The 21,276-nt window shown below is 32.4% G+C and overlaps 1 protein-coding gene across 1 annotated transcript; it reads right to left on the bottom strand.

The window, feature by feature from the left end:
• Positions 1 to 7,401: 7,401 nt before the first annotated feature.
• Positions 7,402 to 13,167, bottom strand: LOC133189249 (uncharacterized). The gene is made up of 4 exons (XM_061324652.1): positions 13,086 to 13,167; positions 12,307 to 12,924; positions 11,643 to 11,863; positions 7,402 to 7,785 (listed from the first exon to the last, which is right to left on the bottom strand). Exons 1-4 carry the CDS (start codon positions 13,165 to 13,167, stop codon positions 7,402 to 7,404), a joined length of 1,305 nt encoding a protein of 434 aa, XP_061180636.1.
• Between the last annotated feature and the right edge of the window lie 8,109 nt (positions 13,168 to 21,276).

Genomic DNA, 21,276 nt, shown 5'->3' with positions numbered 1-21,276 from the left:
GGAATGTCAATTCAGAAAATAATGATTTAATTGAAAAGTTCTTTTAAAATATGTATCCATGACAGTCAAACAGAAGGACAGAAAGATGGAAGAAGGACATGGCAAATAATATTTGACCTGGCCATATTCACAGCGGCGGGGGAACATACGGATTTTCTCGGTTTCTCCGTACGTTTTGGTTTATTTTACATTGGAAGATTTTTAAAAAAAAATATATCAATTTTTTTCTTAGGAACAGGAGAGTCAAGAAAAGTGCTATTAATATGCAAGCACCCTCTGGTAAAAATCAAATTTGTTCAAATCATTGCCCTAGGGTGGAGAGGATGTCACAGAATGGGATCAAAATTTGTATAGGAATATCAAAGAGGACTTTTTAAAAAACACTTTCAAAAATCTCATTGACAGCAGAGGAGAAATGACTCAGGCGAGTGTCATAGTCCATGGGCTTATTACTTGTTTAATCCATGAAGGGTTTCGATTCGGTCTTTGAGGATTTGATTTAAACTTAAATATTTAGAGTAAATATTTAAAGTCATTTCGTCCTCATGGACAAAAATAACCAGTTAACGTTGTGCAGATTTTTATCTCTTCTGAGGAAAAGGTCAAAGAGCTAATGCTATGGCTATGGCATGTCAAAAGTTGCAATATTCCATTTGCATTGTATAATTTTTATTTGTATTCTAGAATTTCTATTTGTATTCTATAATTTTTCATTTGTATTATATAATTTATATTTGTATGTATAATTTTCTATTTGTCTTGTATAATTTTTAAGTTGTATTGTATAATTTTTATTTTTAATCTATAATTATCCATTTGTATTCAATGATTTTTCATTTGCATAGTATAATTTCTTATTTGCATTGTACAAGTTCTTATTTGTATCCGATAATTTTTCATTTGTATTGTATTCGATGATTGTTTATTTGTTTCAGGTACTAACTGGCTACAAATCATCAAACTTTTTCAGTTGATGCGTCCTATGTCCTTGGAGAACGTCAACTTAAAAGTAGGTCACCTGACCTACTTATGGAATTTTTGTGGCTATTATGAAATATTCAGGTATTAATTGTCTTAGAATCATCAAACTTTTTCATTGCATATTGAGTCCTCAAAGTATACGTCACCGTGACCTAGTTTTGAAATTTTATGGCTATATTTTTATGTATTTCAGGTACCAATTGGCATGGAATCATCAAACTTTGTCAGTTGATGCATCTTGGGTTCTCGAGGTACGTTACCTGTAAAGTAGGTCACCATAACCTACTTTTGAAATTTTATGGCTATATTTAAATATTTCAGATACCAAATGGCTTGGAATCAGCAAACTTTGTTTTTTCAGTTGATTTCATTTGGGTTCTCAGAGTAGGTCAACTGAAAAGTAGGTCTTCGTGACTTATTTTTTGAATGTTGGAATAATATTTTAACACTTCAGTTGTAATTTTATAACTTTATCAGTTATTGCATCTTTGGTCCTTGGAAAACGTCAACTGAAAAGTAGTTCAGTGACCTACTTTTGAAATGTTATGGCTAAATATGAATATTTCAGGGACTAATTGGCTTAGAATATCAAACGTTGATCTATCGTGGGTCCTCAGAGTAAGTCAACTGAAAAGTAGGTCAACATGACGTTCAAGGCATTATCTAAATATTTTTAAATAAAAAAAGACATAGAATCATCAATTTTGTCAGTTGATTAATCTTGAGTTCTTAGAGTGTTTGAACTAAAATGTAGGCCATGATGACCTACTTTTGGATTTTCAAGGCTCTAAATATAAAGGCTTCAAATCGAAATATTTACATTTGCAAATATTTTTTAGATGAACGTATTAAAGAGGAAATATGTTCAATTCTGTACGAACTTTTTAGGGGGTCATAGGTCATAGCGTGACCGAATCACAGAGCGAGATGATATCTTGTCTACATATCTCTGTCACGATGCAACTTGCAACTAGTTTCGGAACTTCTAAGTTGAGATCGATGAAAAAGATAAAATAATTGGAACATATGGATATTTTTCATTCAACAGATGTTCTTTAGATCTTCCTTCGGTGTGAAGTATGTTTTGAATACCATAATTAGCCTAAAATCGCACTTACCTTTTTAATCCGAAATTCCTCTGAATTATGTAAACTAAAACAGGCGATATCACCGCTTTTGACTTCAAATATGTAAAAAAAACTCATGAAATAGTATGATTATTTTCAGTAGCGATTATTGTTCTTCATTATAAACAAAAATTTCCTGAACTGGACTGCTGAACATCAGTGTAAATATTCAAATGTTGGAGCAAGGCGAACTTTCAAGACCAAACAACTTGTAGGTCATTGCGCGTCACAGCATAGCAATACGGCGGCTCCCGTTCGTGCAATACATTAAGTTTTATTCGCACTATTCGTCTCAATAGATTTGATCACGTACCAACCAAGTTCATTTTCCAGAGAACTTTTTTAACATTGTTGTTTATTTCTAAAGTGATACGTTGTACAATTTATCAGAAGAGCGATTCAAATTCCTTGGGCCTTTTGTATAATAAACACTGTTTTTTTTTTAGATGCTGTTTCTAAAATATTATACAGTATATTTTAACAATCAAATAAACACTAGTTAAAGTATTCAAACTTACAGGAGAGAAATAATATTTTTCACTAAAATTGGCGTATTAAAATATTATTAGAATAATGCCTGGACATGGCTTTTTATGCCCCATTAATCGAAGATTCGTGGGTACATAGTTTTTGCCCTGTCCGTTCATCCGTCTATCTAGCTGTCTGTCTGTTAATCTGTTTTTGTCTGTTTATCTGCAAAAACTTTAACCTTGCCAATAACGTTTGATTGGTTGAGGCTATGGATTTCATATTTCACAGGTGTAAATTTGGCCTTTTGATCTTGACCATGGGTCCCACCTAGTATTGCAAAATTTTAACCAACTTTAACCATGGCCATAACTTTTGAACAGTTGGGCTAGGGTTTTCGTACTTCACGCATGTAATTCTTGTAACAAGACCTTCCTTTAGATACCAACAACTTTGATGCTTTGACCTTGGAGTTTGACCTACTTTCATAAAACTTTAACCTTGGCCATAACTTTTGAACTGTTAGGGCTACGGCTTTCGTATTCTACATATGTAATCCCTGTGACAAGACCTTCTTTTAGATACCGACAACTTTAAACCTTTGATCTTGGAGTTTGACCTACTTTTAAAAAACTTTAACCTTGGCCATAGCTTTTGTAAATCTTTTTTTTTTTTAAATGGCTTCTTGACCTGAAGGAAAACAAATTATTAAAGTTTACGAATTTATTCTGAAGAAACCGCAACTCTAAACAAGTAGCAATAAAAAAAAGCAAATTTAACAATACAGCCCGAAAAGCAAAATCACTATTAATAGCATTTAACTTTTTGATATTTTCTCATATTAAGGTTCAGTTGCGTTAACTCTGAGTATAAATTAAAATAAGTTTACCAATATAATTGATACATGTATAACATAATTATAAATATTAATATAGATATATAAATGATTAAACATACGTACGTCGAAGGAAAACAAGTTGAAAGTTTTTTAAAATATTCTGAAGAAACCACAACTGAGGTTGTAGGAGCATGTACTGCCATCATATTCCCAGAAGTGGTTTCTTTAAAAAATCTATAACTTGTCGACCTTCTTGGCACCCATGTGACATGACCGCATGTGGTCAGTGTGTGGTCAGTGTCTCATAATTCTAATCAAAATTAACTTTTGCCAAATTTAGAATTCCACACTTTATAAATTCAATTTTTCTTGCAATCTCAAATGTATTCCAAAGTCAAATTGACCAAATTTAACATTGTTATCTTTGAGCAACACTGACCACATATGTGAAATATCATATCAGTCGATATTGAATTTTTTTTTGCTCAAGTGCCTTGTTCGGATACATAATTGATCAATACAAAGTAATGAAAATCTGACTTTGCACTGAACAGAACAGAAAAGTCACACAATTAATATTGATACTAAATATAATGAAAGTACTACAAAAAATTGAAAAATAAAAAAAAAAAATCTATATGAAAAGGAACTCCATTTTCAGAAATAGAACCAAGCATAAATGGAGCAAGAAGTGCATGTGACACAACGCTCACCTGAATATCTACAGATCTGCTCTTCATCAACAGCAGATGTTTTCCCTATGTGAAACTGATCATATATTGTGGCCCCACCCTACCCCAGGGGTCATAATTTGAACAAATGGGATTCTACTCAACCTCAGGTCGTCTCCATATAAATATGAACTAATATTCACTTTGCTGTTATTTAAAAGAATATTTTAAAGACGGTTCCCTATGTATGACTTGTTACTACTTTGATCACCCATTGTGGTCACACTCTACCCCCAGGGGTGATGATGTGAACAAATTTGATTCTACACTACCTAAGGATGCTTTCATATAAGTATGATTATCAAGTCTACGATGTTCTTGAGAAGACTTTTAAAGATTTTTCCGATATATTTTTATATGAAAATTTTATCGCCCATTATGGCGCCACCCTACCCCCAGGGGTCATGATTTGAACACACTTGAATCTACACTACCTGAGGATGATTCCGTATAAAAATGACTTGAGAAGATTTTTTAAAGCACTTTTCTAAATATTCCTATGCAAGGCTTTGGTCGATCATTGTGATCCCATTCTACTCCCGGGGGTCATGATTGATCTATTATATATAATGAAGCTTTTGTATAAGTTTCATCTTATCTGGTTCAGTAGTTGTTAAAAAGAAGATTTCTAAAAGATTAATTTTAAATTTTCACTTATTCTTAATTATTTCCCCTTATAAGAGGGCGTAGCCCTTCATTTTTAATAAAATTAAATCCCCTTTGATCAAGAATGCTTTGTAACAAGTTTAGTTGAAATTGGTCCTGTGGTTCTTGAGAAGAACTCAAAAAGTCACAAATGTGAAAAGTTTACAGACAGACGGACGACAGACAAAATTTGATCAGAACAGCTGATTTGAGCTTCAGCTCAGGTGAGCTAAAACACCGAATTTCGTGGTCGTTCACCAGTACTCAACGTCACATATTTATTAAAATAGTATAGCTAAAATAGATTTATTTTCATGGAATTTTGGTTTACCAATTAGCTCTCTTAAGAGATAATAATTTTCCCCTTAAAGGAATATAATATTATACACCAATCAATGAATATCATATCACCAAGGGCATGGTGATTTACAGACCACATCACTTCTACAAAAACACGATAAGAATTACAAGTACTTTGATGTGAATGGACAAGGAAGTATGATAAGATAACAATATAGGTTGTGGATATATTTATATATTTTAAGACTATTAGTAAGTTGTGCTGATAATTTTTTCCAGTAAAATGTGCATATATGTACCGTTTGTATATAGTAATATACTTGCTTAAATGTAACAAGAAGATGTCTCTTAATGAATATGAAAATATTCAGTTATATGAAATAAAAGTGGTGCATTCTAAGTTTTAATATATACTATTATACCTGATAAAAAATTGTGCTTTAATTAATACATTTCAGTTGATTCTCAAGTTCTAAATAGTCTTTTGTATAAAATGCTAGACCTACACATAAGGTGTGGAAATCTTATTTTTACAAAAAATGTGCTGACAAATTTTTAAATAAATTTTGCATATTTTTATGAAATGAAAAAAGAGCATTTGAAGTACAATATATTGTACAATACAACAGAGTTTAAGTACATTGTATTAAAATAAAGATGGTAATGTGTAAAGAAAAAAGTCAATGAATGAAATTTATATTTTGCAGGTTTTTTTTTTTTTTCAAAAATAAGGGGGGGGGGGGTGTCCCAAGATATCTATTTCTGGTCCCAAACTAACTGCAGGATTTTGAGCAAATTATTTATTCCTGCTATAAGCCTGAAATTAACTCAGTAGAAACTATATGATATATATTATCATCAGCGGTAAAAAGATAGATTTCCTGCGCTTGCTTGGGATTTCATCTAGTGGGCTAATAAATTATTTTAATATGAGATATTTGGTTATACACACATTATTTTATACATTCACAAAAAATACCAACTTACAGGCACATAGTATCTTGGAGGAGGGGGAGGGGGGTCGAATTAAAAAATAAGATACTGTTTATTTCGTAAGGAAATTTCCATCTAAACGCTTGTTGTCCCTACCTTATTTGTTGCAGTATAGAAAATAAAGTAAAACCTTTCCATTATAAAGTATTCAACTGATTTTTTTTAATCGAAGAAAGAGTTTGAACCCTTGACTCCTACCCCTTTTCGAGTTTGAAAGTAGTATTGTATTGTGTTGGAGAACAATGGAGAGAACAATAGGAAGTTGCGCGCGAGCAATCTCAGCATTTCTTTTTATTACTAAGTCTTAGAGTACTTGTTGCCCTTCTCTTGCTCCCCCCCCCCCCACTTTGACGGTTAAAAACCCGTGCTTATTCATTCGTGTAAGTGCTAATGTACTCCATCTCATCATCATTTAGATACTTATGCTCATTCACAGTAACCCTAACTAGGTCAGGGTCACCGCATTGTCTTCCCTATTGTTCTCTCCATTGTTCTCCAACACAATAGACCCCCATTATTAAGGGGGGGGGGGTGAACGTCAGCCTATGCTACTTTTGAAGATTTTGTACTTTTTTCTTTCTTTTTGCTTTTTATCTTGGTTTATTATTTTTTAAATGATAAAATGTTAAATAATTTCTCTCCCCCCCCCTTCACGTTGGAAATGTAAAAAAAAAAGGTGAAACGATGCTACATGCCTGGACATATACCCCTGGGTATATACAATTTTTATATTAGCAAGCCTTTCGATTAGAAACAAAAATCATCATTAGTAAACGTATACATATTTACATAGTTACCAATAAAAGACTGAAAGCCTTTTCCCCCCTTTTATTACATTGTAAAACCTTGACTTCCGCCTAAACTCATGATTTGGAGAAAAAAAAACTTGCACTACGGTAAATAAAGAAGCTTTCACGTTATTTATTCAATACAAAACTCTTGTAAATTCATTTTTTACGATTCGAACTCTTGCCATCATGAGTAAACTCTCGACGAAGACATTCTACCCCTCTTCCATAGACCAGATATTAAAGACGTCATTTTTCATTATCATGTATAGATTATGTAAAAGTGAAAAACAAAATAAAATACACTAAAGCTTAATTAATTTGATGTTCAATGGATTTTTCCTTCTGTCCATATCAGACTATTTCTTTTTCTTTTTTTTAAATCAATAATTGGCATATTTTAATGTCTTATTTACATGTTCATAGTTTATATCACATGTATCAGGAAAGCAAGATTTGTTTCGCCTGGGTTTTAAAATAAAGTCGTATTATTTTTTTCAATACGGTGGTTTTCTTCATTTTTATTTGAATTAAAAAGTCTTGAGTGTCACACTCAGTGCTTCAAGCACAGGTATAATTGAAGTGGCATATGTTAAATTCCCATCCCCACCAACAATCATACCGATGCACTTCAAATCATCGATGTCCTTAAACTGAAACACTAGAGACCCGGGGTCTCCTGATTCAGAGAAAGGTTTGCCATATATCCCGCGTATTGCAAGTTGTGACATATACATGGTTGTCACGCGGGCACCTGTGAGCAAGATATTTCGGAATCTGGCAGAGGTTTGGCCTATTTCCAGTTCTCCAAGAGTCAATCCAGACTTCATGCCGCATTTCAAAGTTTGTTCGTTTGGATGATCCTGTGCCTCTCTCCCAGAGCATATTCTACCAAAACAAACCTGTGGAAAATCCTATAATTATATACAAATTTATGCGATAAAGAGGTTTGAATAGAAATAGAAGATAATTATATTATCTCTAAGTCTCATAATTTTTCTTTGGGTAGAGAAATGTTTAAGATATATATATATATATATATATATATATATATATATATATATATATATATATATATATATATATATATATATATATATATATATATATATGTATGTATGTATGTGTGTGTGTGTGTGTGTGTGTGTGTGTGTGTGTGTGTGTATAGATATATATATATATATATATTATATATAGGTAAAGTTTACATTGCCAATTATTGAATTCTATCATGAATAATTTAAATTAATCCGTGGTTAAATGCCATTATTTTTTCCCCTTTTAAAATAATGCAGAAGTGAGAATTTATCAAAATATAATCGATCTTCAATGATTGTTATTTCAAAATTGATTTTCAAAAGAACAGTCGATCAGATTAGACATGACATCCGACCAGATTTATACACATTGGGAAGCGGGGTAAAATAAACACTGTACAGTATATCCTCTGTTTAGACAATAAACCTTAATTAGGTGTCCCCACCCGTCCCCGGTCAGCTAACAGGAAACTAAACACAACGTACAATATTAGATTTTGATGATAAATTATTTTTACAAAACTTAAAGTTGCATAATGAGTCAAAACCATGTGTTTCTTTTAAGAAAATTGTATCACAAAACAGAAGATTTCTGTGAAATATGAATGTTTAAAAGAACTATAATCTGTTTTTCCTTCCTTCTCTTTCGAGGATATATTCCTTTTTTAAAATAACAAAATTGTGTTATATCTGCTAAATTTCAATCTTTTCATGCTTATAAAACTGCGAATAACAGAGCGAAGAAATCAATACATAAATCAAAAAAGTTGTTTTACACCGAACTCTACGAAAGGGCATATGAACGTAATATAAAAGTTTTTTTTTTTTCTTTTTTTTTCTTTTTTTTTTTTTTTTTTTTTTTATACATATATACATATAATTATCTATATTACTGATTATAAGATATAAGTATAAACAATAAAAGATACACGCTCCAGTCCATACAAATTTTGTTAAATCAAAGGTGTTATATTTCCTTCAAATTTCAACAGCCCCGATAGCCTAGTGGTTAACGCGTTCGCCCCCAGAAACCAGAGGTCGTTGGATCGAATCCTTGCTTAGACCTTTTTTCATTTGATTTTTCAATGTTTTAAAAACTTTTCTTTCTTTTACATTATTTTTTCCAAATTAATAAAAGTATAAATCCGAGATTTATAATTTGTGAGAGTAAATCATTATAAACATAATATTTTAGCTATAAGATATTTTATCGACTGCGTAATGCTGACTCAAAAGTGGTTTAATGGTAGCTTAATGGAGTTTGGACATTAAGCACCTATAAGTTTGGCTTAATTGTTGCTAAATGGTGACTTCGCAGCACAGTTAAGGTGTCAAATGGAAATCGGCGAATTTTTTTAGATATAAAATACATTCTTTACAAGGATGGGCATTTCTTTGTAGGACTTTACTATTATCGGACAAATGCAATGTGGTTGAAAACTAAATGTTGAGGACGATTAGATTTCTTATTAAGACTTGTCACGTGATTTTAGCAAATATACCTGAAGTATTGAGGTCATCTATAAATTCTAATATTGCAAGGGCATAACAAAGTTAAAAATCTAAGTTTAACATATAATTATTTTCAACACTGTTTGTAATTTGTGAAAAGTGCTGCGAACCTATATAGATTCTACTATCTAATTGCTAAAATTACATTTGTTAGACCGTATGTTGAATATTTTGCTGGTCAAATACATTTAATATAGATATAATTAATTCATTTGCAAGATTTCAACAGGTTCGCAGCACTTTTCAAATATCTTCACACTTCTTGAGTTTATGTGTAAAAGCTTGCCATAATTCATTGAGGGTATGCCCTTGCAATATATCGATTTATTACGACCCTTCTTTTACCCTTCAATGAATCTGCATACAAATATACGACAGTATTGCTTGTCTAGGGAATGTACGGGAAGTATATGAATAAAATCATAAAACCGACATCGCATCCAAGTTAATGGCCTCTTATATATCTACAATTTATATTTTATTTAATTACAAAATACATTTTTCATTGTATAAATATAACTTGATCCGCCTCTCACTGCATACAAACTGCGTCAAATTTTCCGATATGACGTCACATTGACAAGTGCATTGCGATCAGTGAATTGTTTATATATTGATGTGTGGGATTTAACCAACGACAATAATGCATGCACTAGTTAGTATTGATGTAGTTTAAAGCTATTCATAAGTTTAAAATAGCAAATCATTTCATTTTGTGGTAATTTGAAGAACTTAGATTTTTGTGTGATGTCATAATAAGCATTTCCCGTATAAATTAGGCCCCGCCTCCTTACTGCAGCCTTAACTGTGCTGCGTTAAAGATTGTCTAGAAGCTACCATTAAGTACCTATAAGCCACCATTAAGCTACCTTTAAGCACCCATTAAGTACTTTGAAATGGCTTATTGGTAACTTCATGGTGGTGTATTTATTACTTAAAGATAGCTTATTGGTGCTTAATGGTGACTTAAAGACAACCATTAAGTCATCATTAAGGACCTAAAAGCCACCATTAAGCTAATTCAAGTTTAAAGGAAGTGTTTCTTCGTGTGATGGGTCATATCGCTCACTTGAGCACATTAGGTAGGAAAAAGCACATATCAGTTCAGTATTGAAAAGTTTACATTGGGGAGAGGAAGGACTTGAATTTTAAACTATCTGAGGATGTTTCCATATCAATATAACAAATGGCTTTGGTGTTCTTGAGCAGAAGATTTTTAAAGATTTTTCCCTATCTATTCCTATGTAAAACTTTGATATGCTATTGTGGCCCCTCCCTACCCCCAGGGGTCATCATTTGAACAAACTCGAATCTGTACTACCTGAGAATGCATCCATATCAAAATGACTAAACAAGGCTTTGCTGTTCTTGAGAAAAAGATTTTTTAAATATTTTTCCTATATATTCCTATGTAAAGCTTCCCCCATTGTGGTCCCACCCTACCCCATCATTCGAACAAACTTGAATCTACATACCTGGAATGCTTCAATATCAATACTACTTAACAAGGTTTTGTTGTTCTTGAGAAGATTTTTAAAGATTTTTTCCTATATTTTCCTATGTAAAAATTTGATCCCCCATTGTGGCCCCACCCTACCCCCAGCGGTCATCCTTTGAACAAACTTGAATCTACACTATGTAAAGATGGTTTCCTAAAAGTTTTTACTTTTTTGGCCAAGTGGTTCTTGAGAAGATTTTTAAAACATGCCACCATATTTTCACTATTTCTGAATTATCTTCCCTTTGAACAAATTTGAATCCCCTTTACCCAAGGATACATTGTGGCAAGTTTAGTTGAAATTGGCGCAATGGTTCTGGGAAAGAAAGTCGAAAATGTGAAAAGTTTACAGACGAACAGACAGCCAGACGGACAGACGGACTTCAGACAAAATGTGAGCTTTCAGCTCAGGTGAGCTTAAAAGTGTAAATCAGTAAATTGTTGATCACTTCTACTCTAGGTATATCGATAAACCCAGCAAAACCTGCTACTCCACAGATTTATTTCTTAACACAGTAATCTTTTCTCGGAATAGAGAACTGTATGATTATTTAAAATGTCAATTCACATCTTGTAATTATTAATCTACTTGCACAAAAAAATGATTTTGAAAGAGAGAAAGAAAAATACCAAGTAATTTTAATCTCGCCGTCTTCAATTCTGCAAACAGAGCTCTGTTTGGAATCCGTTCAGTTAATTCGACAACTGTTGCATCGACACTGACTCCGTCTACGATGGTAGAGGAAGGAAAAGCTGACCTTAATATCTTTCCACATTGTTGTGAACCCTCTTGGGAGATAGATGGTTGAAAAGTAGGAAATGGAAAATTAGAAGGACGTGTATGCATTTCGTCTTCAGTAAAAAGAACATGGGCACAGGTTATAAATCCAACACCGCCATCGTTCAACTCAACGAATCCACCAAGAGTTCCTTCTCCTGCTCTCTCTGTGTTATAAGCGTTATATATTCAAAAGTCTTGAAGGAAACTTATTCTGAGCATGATGTGTTAAGGATTTAAATACCTCTCTGAAACTTTTCTCCTGATCAAGTAAATTAAAAATAAGCTAGGTACTCAGAACTTGTAATAAGGATGCTTTTGAACAAATATCTATAATAAGTGAAAGAGAACAATTTATTTGATGTGTGCACTTAAAACGTCAGTTGACGCCACAAATTATTATAATTTTAGCTACCTAGAAAACCTCAGAGTCGGGCGGAGGTCAGCAATAAGAAATTAGAAATAAGAAAAAATACTAGTATACAGTTCTAAATATTGGTATATAATTATTTCATCTAAAAATCCTACCTCATATACAACTTTCACTTTTCCTCTTATCAAATTAATTTTGGAAACCCAAAAGAGAGGAGAAAAAAAAAACTGTTCTTACCATTATCTCGTGATATGCTTGCACCCATTCGTAAGGGATCAAGCAGATCTTTGGAGTTTGCATAAATATCGTAGTTGACATGCAAATGAAAGAACCCTTCTCGTATATCCGTAGGGAATCCATCCATTTCTGCTGGAAATTCTTTTTCACCGACAGGTACAACACCTTTGTAAGAACAATATATGGCTATGCAGGGTTCAGAAATAGTCTCTTCTTTCTTTGCTTTGTTCGTTTTCAGTCGGAATAGTGATGCACGAATCATTTCCAGGTTTGAGTGTTCCTCAAACATTTCGTTTTCTTTCTCTTTCAGGTATTTAGCTATTTCCTTTATCTTACCATAATCATGCTTTCGATCTTTCTTCGTTTCTTCCAAGACTGAAATTTCTCCCCAACGTTTATAAACGACAGTCAAGTTTTCCCCATCATATTGGTATTTCTCATTTTCAATTGCTTCCTTCCTCTCAATAACAGAAACAATGACTATTTCCCCCTTTACTAATTTTTCTCTACTTGTGCAGACCTCTCCTAAATATAGGTGTCTTATATTTATTGATCCATGCTTCTGGTGAAACCAAGTTTCAAATTTTTTCAAAATGTCGTCTTTTTTCGAGGCAATATCTGAATAAAAGTAAATGAATTCAAATATTTGAAAATCAATACAATTTTTTTTTTCAAATAACAACTCTTGCAGCCACTAAAAAGACATATTATCTTTGATAGGTGATCTTAAGAATGTCTGCATATCATCACTTAATTAATTAAATATGGTATTAGCATACCCTCTTTCGTCTTGGACGGTTCAAATGGTTGCTCGTATAATTTTTCCCCTTTCACCCCAACTGACTTCCTCAATTCAGCCATTCTTATTCTTTATGAAAATGAATATTCTTTTAGTATGAAGAGAATGTCGTTAAAACTGAAATAACTAAATAAATATATATATATACATACATACATACATACATACATACATACATACATACACATATATATATATATATATATATATATATATATATATATATATATATATATATATATATATATATATATATATATATATATATATATATATATATATATATGAAATAGTCTCTATTTTGAGGTTTACCGAAACAGAAGATAAATTTGATACAGGTCATGAATTTTATAGCATATATTTTTTCATTAAAATTTTGGGTGTATTTTTGTTTTCCCAGGTTTTGTAAAGGGTTCTAAAAGACGTTCTTAAAAATATCATTGAAAGCACCTTACTTTGTAAACGATAGGAAAACACTGTTGGTTATGATCGCAATTTCATGCTTATGTACAATAATGTTTTGTAGTTTTGATCTCTATAACAAAGTTTAAAAAAAAAAAAAAAAAAAAAAGAAAAAAAAAAAAGAAAAGAAAAGAAAAAAAAAGATTTATGTTATTCATATGACTGTTTTCATAAAAACTCCCGGTACATTTTGGGTTTAGAATAATCGTACTATTGTTCATATGTTTATGACATGTAGCTTTCATTGAGGATGATTTGTTCATTTGTGTGTTTGTTTAACGTCACATGATAAATTTTCAATCACATTGGGAACCCAGCACTTGATGGTGGAGGGCTGCAAATTTAAGACTACACTCGGCATATGACCTTTGAGCAGTGAGAGATCTTTTTCGTTGCAGAACCTACTGCGACACGGGATCTGAAGGCGTGGTCTCCGCAACACACAGTTGATTCAAACCAACATCGTAGGGATCAACTCCTTACTGTGCGGCTGTAGAGCTAACGCTCACACCACTGCACCACTCGGGCGACTTCATTAAAGGTCATACGAAGCGATAGAATTTTGCTTTTTAGACATAAAGATTGGTATGAAAGAATGTCAAGGACCCATTGATGTAAATAAGGCATTAGATCTAGTATAATTTTAACGTATTTCATTGAGTTAATTTTTGCCATTTTTCTGGATCTAAATGTGATTATGTTAACAGATGAGTTATCCGATTCTATAGTGTAGTCAACTCTGTTTGAACTAGTCGTTAATTAGGCACAGCAATTGAAAACGTATGCGGCGCCGTTTTGGTATTTATTGCCATTTAGTGATATCAACTATTCGAATAGGTTATATCACCTATTGGAAATGAATAGTTGATATCATGTTTTGATGCTGAAAAGGTGATATCAACTATTCGAATAAGTGATATCACTTATTCGAATTGGTGATATCACCTATTCAATTTGAATTAGTAATATCACCAATTCGTATAGGTGATATCACATATTTGCATTTCTCACAACAATAATGAATGCTACCTTCCTCAAAACTATCTAGATTTCCATTTGAACCAAGCAAATTCGGGCTACCTAGTTTTCCCCTGTAGTTTAGTCCGAGACATTTTAAATACCTTATGTTATCAATCTCTGTAAAGTTAAATAATTTTTATAAATTATACCCATCAGGGATACAAAAGACTGGCATATCTTTCTCTCTTTATAATGTAAAGTGGGGCATTTTCTCTATCGAACAGTTAAGTGTTTCTCACGAATTTTCCTACAGTATACATGATAGATAAGTGTAATAAAAATGATTTGTTCTACTGGGGTGCTTAAAACTAAATGCGAAGCTGTAATTCATTTTCTCCAAGAAAGCTAAGCTATAAAACGAAAGTGAAAGTAGATGAGATTTAAGACCCTATAGTCTTGGGAGCAGTTGTTATTTCATAAATAATTTGAATAGGTGATATCACCTATTCGAATAAGTGATATCACCTATTCAAAATGATTAGGTGATATCACCTATTCGAATAGCTGAATCGCTTATTCGAATAGGTGATATCACCTATTTAATTTGAATAGGTTATATCACCTATTTGATTTGAATAGATGATATCATCTATTTAATTTGAATAGGTGATAACACCTATTTAATTTGAATAGGTGATATCACCTATTTGAATAAGTGATATAAGTATTCAAAAGGAATAGGTGATATCACGTATTTGAATAGGTGATATCACTTATTTGAATGGGTGATATCACTTACTGTATACACGATTATTTTCGCCCTGTGTTATTTTAGCCCTTTTACACTTGAAATCAATTTTGCCCCGTTTTAAATTCGCACAGTCACGGTTCTGTTTAAGAAATTTAACCGCGTTCTTTGAATTTGCTCCGGTTTTAATTCGCCCAACTGAAAGTAGGGCGAAAGGGGCGTAGATAAAATGGAGGCGAAAATTTCCCTGTATACAGTATTCAGAAGCTGAAAAGGTGATATCACTTATTCGAATAGGTGATATCATCAATTGAATAGATGATATTACTTTTTGGCAGTAAATAACAAAACGGCGTCCATAAAAACGGGAGCTTCTCCTCGTAGGATGATCCTGAATACCCCATGGAAATCAGGATTTTCCCCCTTTTATTATGACTACTTATTTTAAATAAATACTATAGAAACAAAAATAATCTTATTCTGTTTCATACATATATGATACGTGCCAAAAGGATTTCAGAGTTTTTGATTGCTTATTTCGATTATGTACTTGATATCGTTTCTAATTAACCCGCATTATCATCATATGCGTATGCTTGTCTTAGTTGTTGATTTAAAAGAAAAATCTCTACAAGTGTTTGAAAGTAAAGAGATTATTTCAAGAACTATCATGAAAAAGAGGAAAATAATAGAGAGAGAGAGGGGGGGGGGGTCTGTACACAAGTAAGTGAATATAGATGCTGTCAAATAATTTACATTTGAAAAATTGTCTAACACAAGACTATTGGTGATTTCTTTTCTGATTAAATTTTTAAGCCATGATGCTACAAATGTACTAGGCCTATAGCACGTGGTGCATAGGTAAAGCTGAATTTGATTGTTCCAGTGTTTGAAAGTGATATAAGTTTAAGTAAAAATGATTTCATAAAAAAAAATAATGTATTTATGGGAAATGAATTGAATCTATCGCTTTCTCGCTCTTTCCCTTTCTCTCTGTCCCTCGTTTTCTTTCTTTCTCTCTCTTCTCCTCTCTCTCTCTTTCGGTCGAAGGACGACAAATGATCCAATTTGGAAATTACACAGATAAAAACTACTTAAATCTTGCAAATATACAATGGCATTCTTAAAATCAAATACTAGCTTGTTTTAACATGTACATGTAAGTACACTGTGGAACATTTAACAGCGACTGGGTCTTACTGACGTCATAAGCAAGGAGAAGTAAGCCACGTTAGCTGAAGTTCATTTTCGTTATCAAGTAATTTTGATGACTCTCCTGCCGCTACCTTGCATAAAAAATCCAAAGTATAATTTCAGTCTTATTAAAGTAGATCAGATAAACTCAGTTTCGTAAACAGTTCAAATACACAGGACATTGTTTCATATGACCTTTAAGGATGAACAAGAGAGGTATAAAGCCACAAAAATTTCATGACTACAGAATTCATATAAAGTGCTTTGTTTTGAGAAGCCATAGGCGATTCTAAGATGTAGGGAAATATGTCAGACTTCCAATACCAGTTGATAACACAATTATCAAATGCTTTGCTTTTTCGAGGACCAAAACTATTTGTATGTTGATATGATACATACAAGAAGCCCGTGGGCTCCAACGCTCACATGAGTTACTACTATTTTCAGCTACATTGTTCATATCTGTGAGGCACCGTGTTGCAAGTGACATTGTGATGTCATTAAAGTTTAATAAATAGCAAAAATATTTATACTGAATGATGATGTGTAAATAAAAAGTTACAAGCATTTGCTTTATCCATTATTTATTACAGGATGCAAAATCTCACCGTTTGATAACAATACTGCGGAGTAGTACGAAACAAAAATTGTGTCATATATGACGTCCATCGTTTTGACGCAGTCAAATGATACAGAGGAATGATTTTATTGGTTTAATAAATGAAAAATGCTTAATTAAATACAAAATCATCGTCAGTCTGTAAATCTAAAAATCAAAACTGAAACTTACCTTTAAAAAAATGTAATGCTTGTATAAGTTCAATCAAAAGTACACAGGTACGATATACTATTATAATTTCGTGAAGCAGTTATTGATTTCTAGAAACGAAGTATTAAAAGTTACAATATGTGGATTACCCCTCTCCGTAAACGATAGCGCTATATCTGATATGGTCAAAAACCTTGATGTTAATATATGAAGTGAAATAAAATTTGAAAAAAAAATAAACACCCTGTTAGCGTCTGTATGTCATGTAGAACGGAAATAAATGTTTCTATTTTGACCCGCTTCCCGATGGAAAATTTTCCAAGAAAATAGGTCATATAATAGCAGACACACAGGGATGGAACAACGACGCAGTACAGTTAAGGTGCGCAATGGAAATACCGACAAATTTTTGTGATTAAAAATGTATTCATAATCAGGATGGCGATTATTTTTAGTACTTTATTTATATCGGACAAATGTAATTATGGTTAATAACAACATATTGAGGACGATTAGATTTTATATTAAGACTTGTCACGTGATGCGGCAGTCACGTGATTTTAGCACATTTACTTGCAGTATTGAGGTCACCTATAAATTTCACTAGTGCGAGGGCATAACCAAATCAAAATTATAAATTTAGTTTATGAATACTTTCTACATGCATTGTAGTTTCTGAAATGTGCCGCAATCCTATATAGATTCTGCTATTTATTGTAAAAATCGTATTTGTATGACCGCATGTTGTATTTTTTGCTGGTCAATGACATTAAATATAGATATAATTGAATTATTGTCAAGATTTCAACAGGTTCGCAGCACTTTTCAGATACATTAATACTTGTAGAGTTTATATGTAAAAGCTTACTATGATCCATTGAGTGTATGCCCTTGTACTAGATCGATTTATTAAGACCCTTACATTACTCTCCCATGTACTTACATACAAAAATATGGCAGTATAAATTAAATAGGGTGTGTACGGAAAATATATGAATAATATCATAAAGAAGACATTGAATCCAGGTTAAAGGCCTATAAAATAGCAGTAAATAATATTTTATTTAATTTTAGAATACATTTTTCATTGAGAAAATATTTCTGGATCCGCCTCTCACTGCATACAAACTGCGTCAAGTTTTACGAAATGACGTCACATCGACAAGTGCATTGCAATCAGTGACTTGATTATACCTTGTTACGTGGATTTAACTTACCACAAAACAGCATATTGTAGTAAGTTTTGATGTAGTTTGATTGTCTCCTACAGTTTAAAGTAGCAAATTATTTCATTTTGTGGTATTTTTAAGAATTGTTAATTTTGTATGATGTCATAGTTAATTTTTCCCGTACAAATTAGGCTCCACCCCCCTTTTTGTAGCCTTAACTGTGCTGCGGATCAAGAAACTGTAATGGAGGAAATTGTTAGTTCAAAAATTGACCAGATATCCGGAGTAAAAGCCAAGCTGGAGAACTCTTAGAGTAGTATGACTTTTAATGAGGGAACCTTTAACATGCAGTTGGGCAAAAGATTTGGATACCAAGGTCACTTTGCGCACCGATCGTATGATATGGCCTGGGTAAAGCAAACTTGGAAACACCAAAAATTAGCCTCCAAACATTCAAGAAAAGGCAGTCGAAAATTGAGGACTTTCTAAAAGATCTCCAGTAAGGTCAGAAAGTATGGTAGAAGGAACTCTCTTTTAAAAGACCCCAAGTATATTGAAATCATAAATAATGTTATTAATCAGATTAAGAAACAATATGCACTGCCAGTTTATAATGAATCTTGTATGAATGACATATCAAGTTCTGAAATACAGCTTACTATAAATGACCAATTATTTTTAGAGACATTACTAATGGAGATAAGAGCTAAAACAATCTCATATGCAAGTGATTTTTAATTTTTTATGGATATCAAATGTAGACAAAATAAAAAAGAAACTTAAGACTCAAAAGTATGCCACGGAGGATAAAAAATGGCTGATTGTTTCTTATATAACAGCATTAAAATCTGCATGGATAAGAAGAATAATTTACAACAATAACTCAAAGTGGAAATTTTTATTGGAAAATAGTGTTAACATGGATAAACTATAAATTACAGGATCAGAGTATGTGTCACATTCACGAGAGTATGACATTGTGCAAAATATTTTTTGGAGAGATGTTCGAAAGCTTTCCAGAAAATTCAAGAGAAAATAGAGATAAAAAAATAGCAGAAATATGCCTGACAACCCTTATGGTATAACAATAATTTCAAAATTGAAAATCAAACAATATTCTTTAAGTCCTGGTATGTAAAGGGAGTGAAATATGTATATGATCTTTAAGATGAGAATAGTAACTTCTTATCATTAGACAAAAATTCAACAAAATTATGATATTCAAATCAACCATATAATTTATACAGGCATACGACAAGCAATACTGTCAGATTTAAAGAGGTATCACTTTTGTAAAAATTGATTTCTTCATAAACCAGAAATTCCATGCAATATCAAAGTCCTTGATATTGCTCAGAATTTCTGGTATATGAATAAAAAAAAGATCAAAGCCTATGTATGATATATTAAATAAATCAGTAATAAGACCTGTGGGTATGGGGAAATGGGTATATTTTATCAATTTGACAGATACAAACTGGAAGAAAATTTATTATTTACCCTTTTTAACAACCCAAAATAGTAAATTACAATGGTTTCAATATAGAATCAATCATTATATACTGACCACCAATAGTCCAATGTCTAAAATAGGTAAAGCAGACTCTAATCTATGTACATTTTGTGAAGCGAAGGAAGAAACAATATATCATTTAATTTGGCAATATCCAGCTGTACCGCAGTTTCTAGATGGATTTGTTAGATCCTATGACCAAATAGACATTATACAAAAAGATTGTAAAACTTTCATATTTGGAGATATAGGTAATACAAAATCATCAAAATCTTTAAATATTTTGCTTATGTCAATGAAGCAATACATTTATTGAGTTCGTTGTCAAAACCTTAGCCTGTCTATCCATGGTTTTCTAAATGATTTCAAAATTCTTTACAAGTCAATACAAAATTGGAGCAACTATAAAGCAAGAAAAAGGCTGTTTTCCGGCCTACAGTGATTTCAAAACTTTAACTTATATTTTTCCCTTAAAAACTGCTTGAATCATCAGACTAATAATCCAATGTAACGATAAATGTTATTTGGATAACGATTCTGTAGCATCTGTTTTGATAAAGGGTCAGAAAATGACATACTATCTACCCTTACTATGATTGGGTAATGGGAAAACTCGAAAGGAAAGGTGCGTTGGCAACTCCTACACATGTCATAACCATCTTTAACCAGCACCAAAACTTACCAACATACTTCTTATTAATATCAAAAGTGAATACTGGCTTGCAAACTTGGTTAAATGCGGTTGTGACATCTAAATAAAAACTTTTGGCTTCATTTTAACGAAAATTGGTAGGAAAAATGCTTTATCGTAATGAAATATATCAACTTCTTTTGATTATTTCATATTTTAAACTTTCAATCGGAGTACATTTTTCAATTAATATAATGGGAATAAATTTACGCCATGCAATTTTCACTCGAAAAATTTATTGATTTTTTTTACTGAAAATTCAAGAATCAAAGGATTGGAAAGACTGGATGTCCTGAAAATCTTGAATACATATGCTAAAAAATCTTACTGGTCGTCCGCGTGGTGCAGAGATTAGTGCGTTTGCTCTAGAGTCGCAGGGTAAGGAGAGAAGAGTTGATCCTTACGTCGCGGGTTCGAATCCACTGTGGGACTGTGGAAACCAGTTCTTCGGATGTGACTCTATAAACCGAGGTCCCGTGTCGCAATAGATGCTGGCACGAAAAAGATCCCTCACTGATCTATAGTCCTGAGTGCCGAGCATAGGTCTAAATTAACAGCCTTCCACTGATCTCCACCGGCAAGTGGTGGCGTCTCCATATAGGTGAAAGATTCTCGAGAGGGACGTTAAACAATAGATACACAAACTAACTAACACATATCACTGA

This window comes from Saccostrea echinata, unplaced genomic scaffold, assembly GCF_033153115.1.
Source record: "Saccostrea echinata isolate AGI-Se365-2 ecotype Australia unplaced genomic scaffold, CSIRO_AGI_Sech_v1 ptg000017l, whole genome shotgun sequence".
Taxonomy (NCBI): Eukaryota; Metazoa; Mollusca; class Bivalvia; order Ostreida; family Ostreidae; genus Saccostrea; species Saccostrea echinata.
Note: the sequence above shows the minus strand (reverse complement) of the source record. Positions and strands in the feature narration are given on the sequence as shown.

Bases quoted from the DNA above. Each gene is read 5' to 3' on its own strand.
- LOC133189249 (XM_061324652.1), bottom strand. From the start codon at position 13,167: ATGGCTGAATTGAGGAAGTCAGTTGGGGTGAAAGGGGAAAAATTATAC. The intron at 11,864-12,306 runs GTAAGAACAGTT...CTTATAACACAG, and splicing joins AAGCATATCACGAGATAATG to AGAGAGCAGGAGAAGGAACT. The intron at 7,786-11,642 runs GTCAGTGTCGAT...ATATAATTATAG, and splicing joins CCTCTACCATCGTAGACGGA to GATTTTCCACAGGTTTGTTT.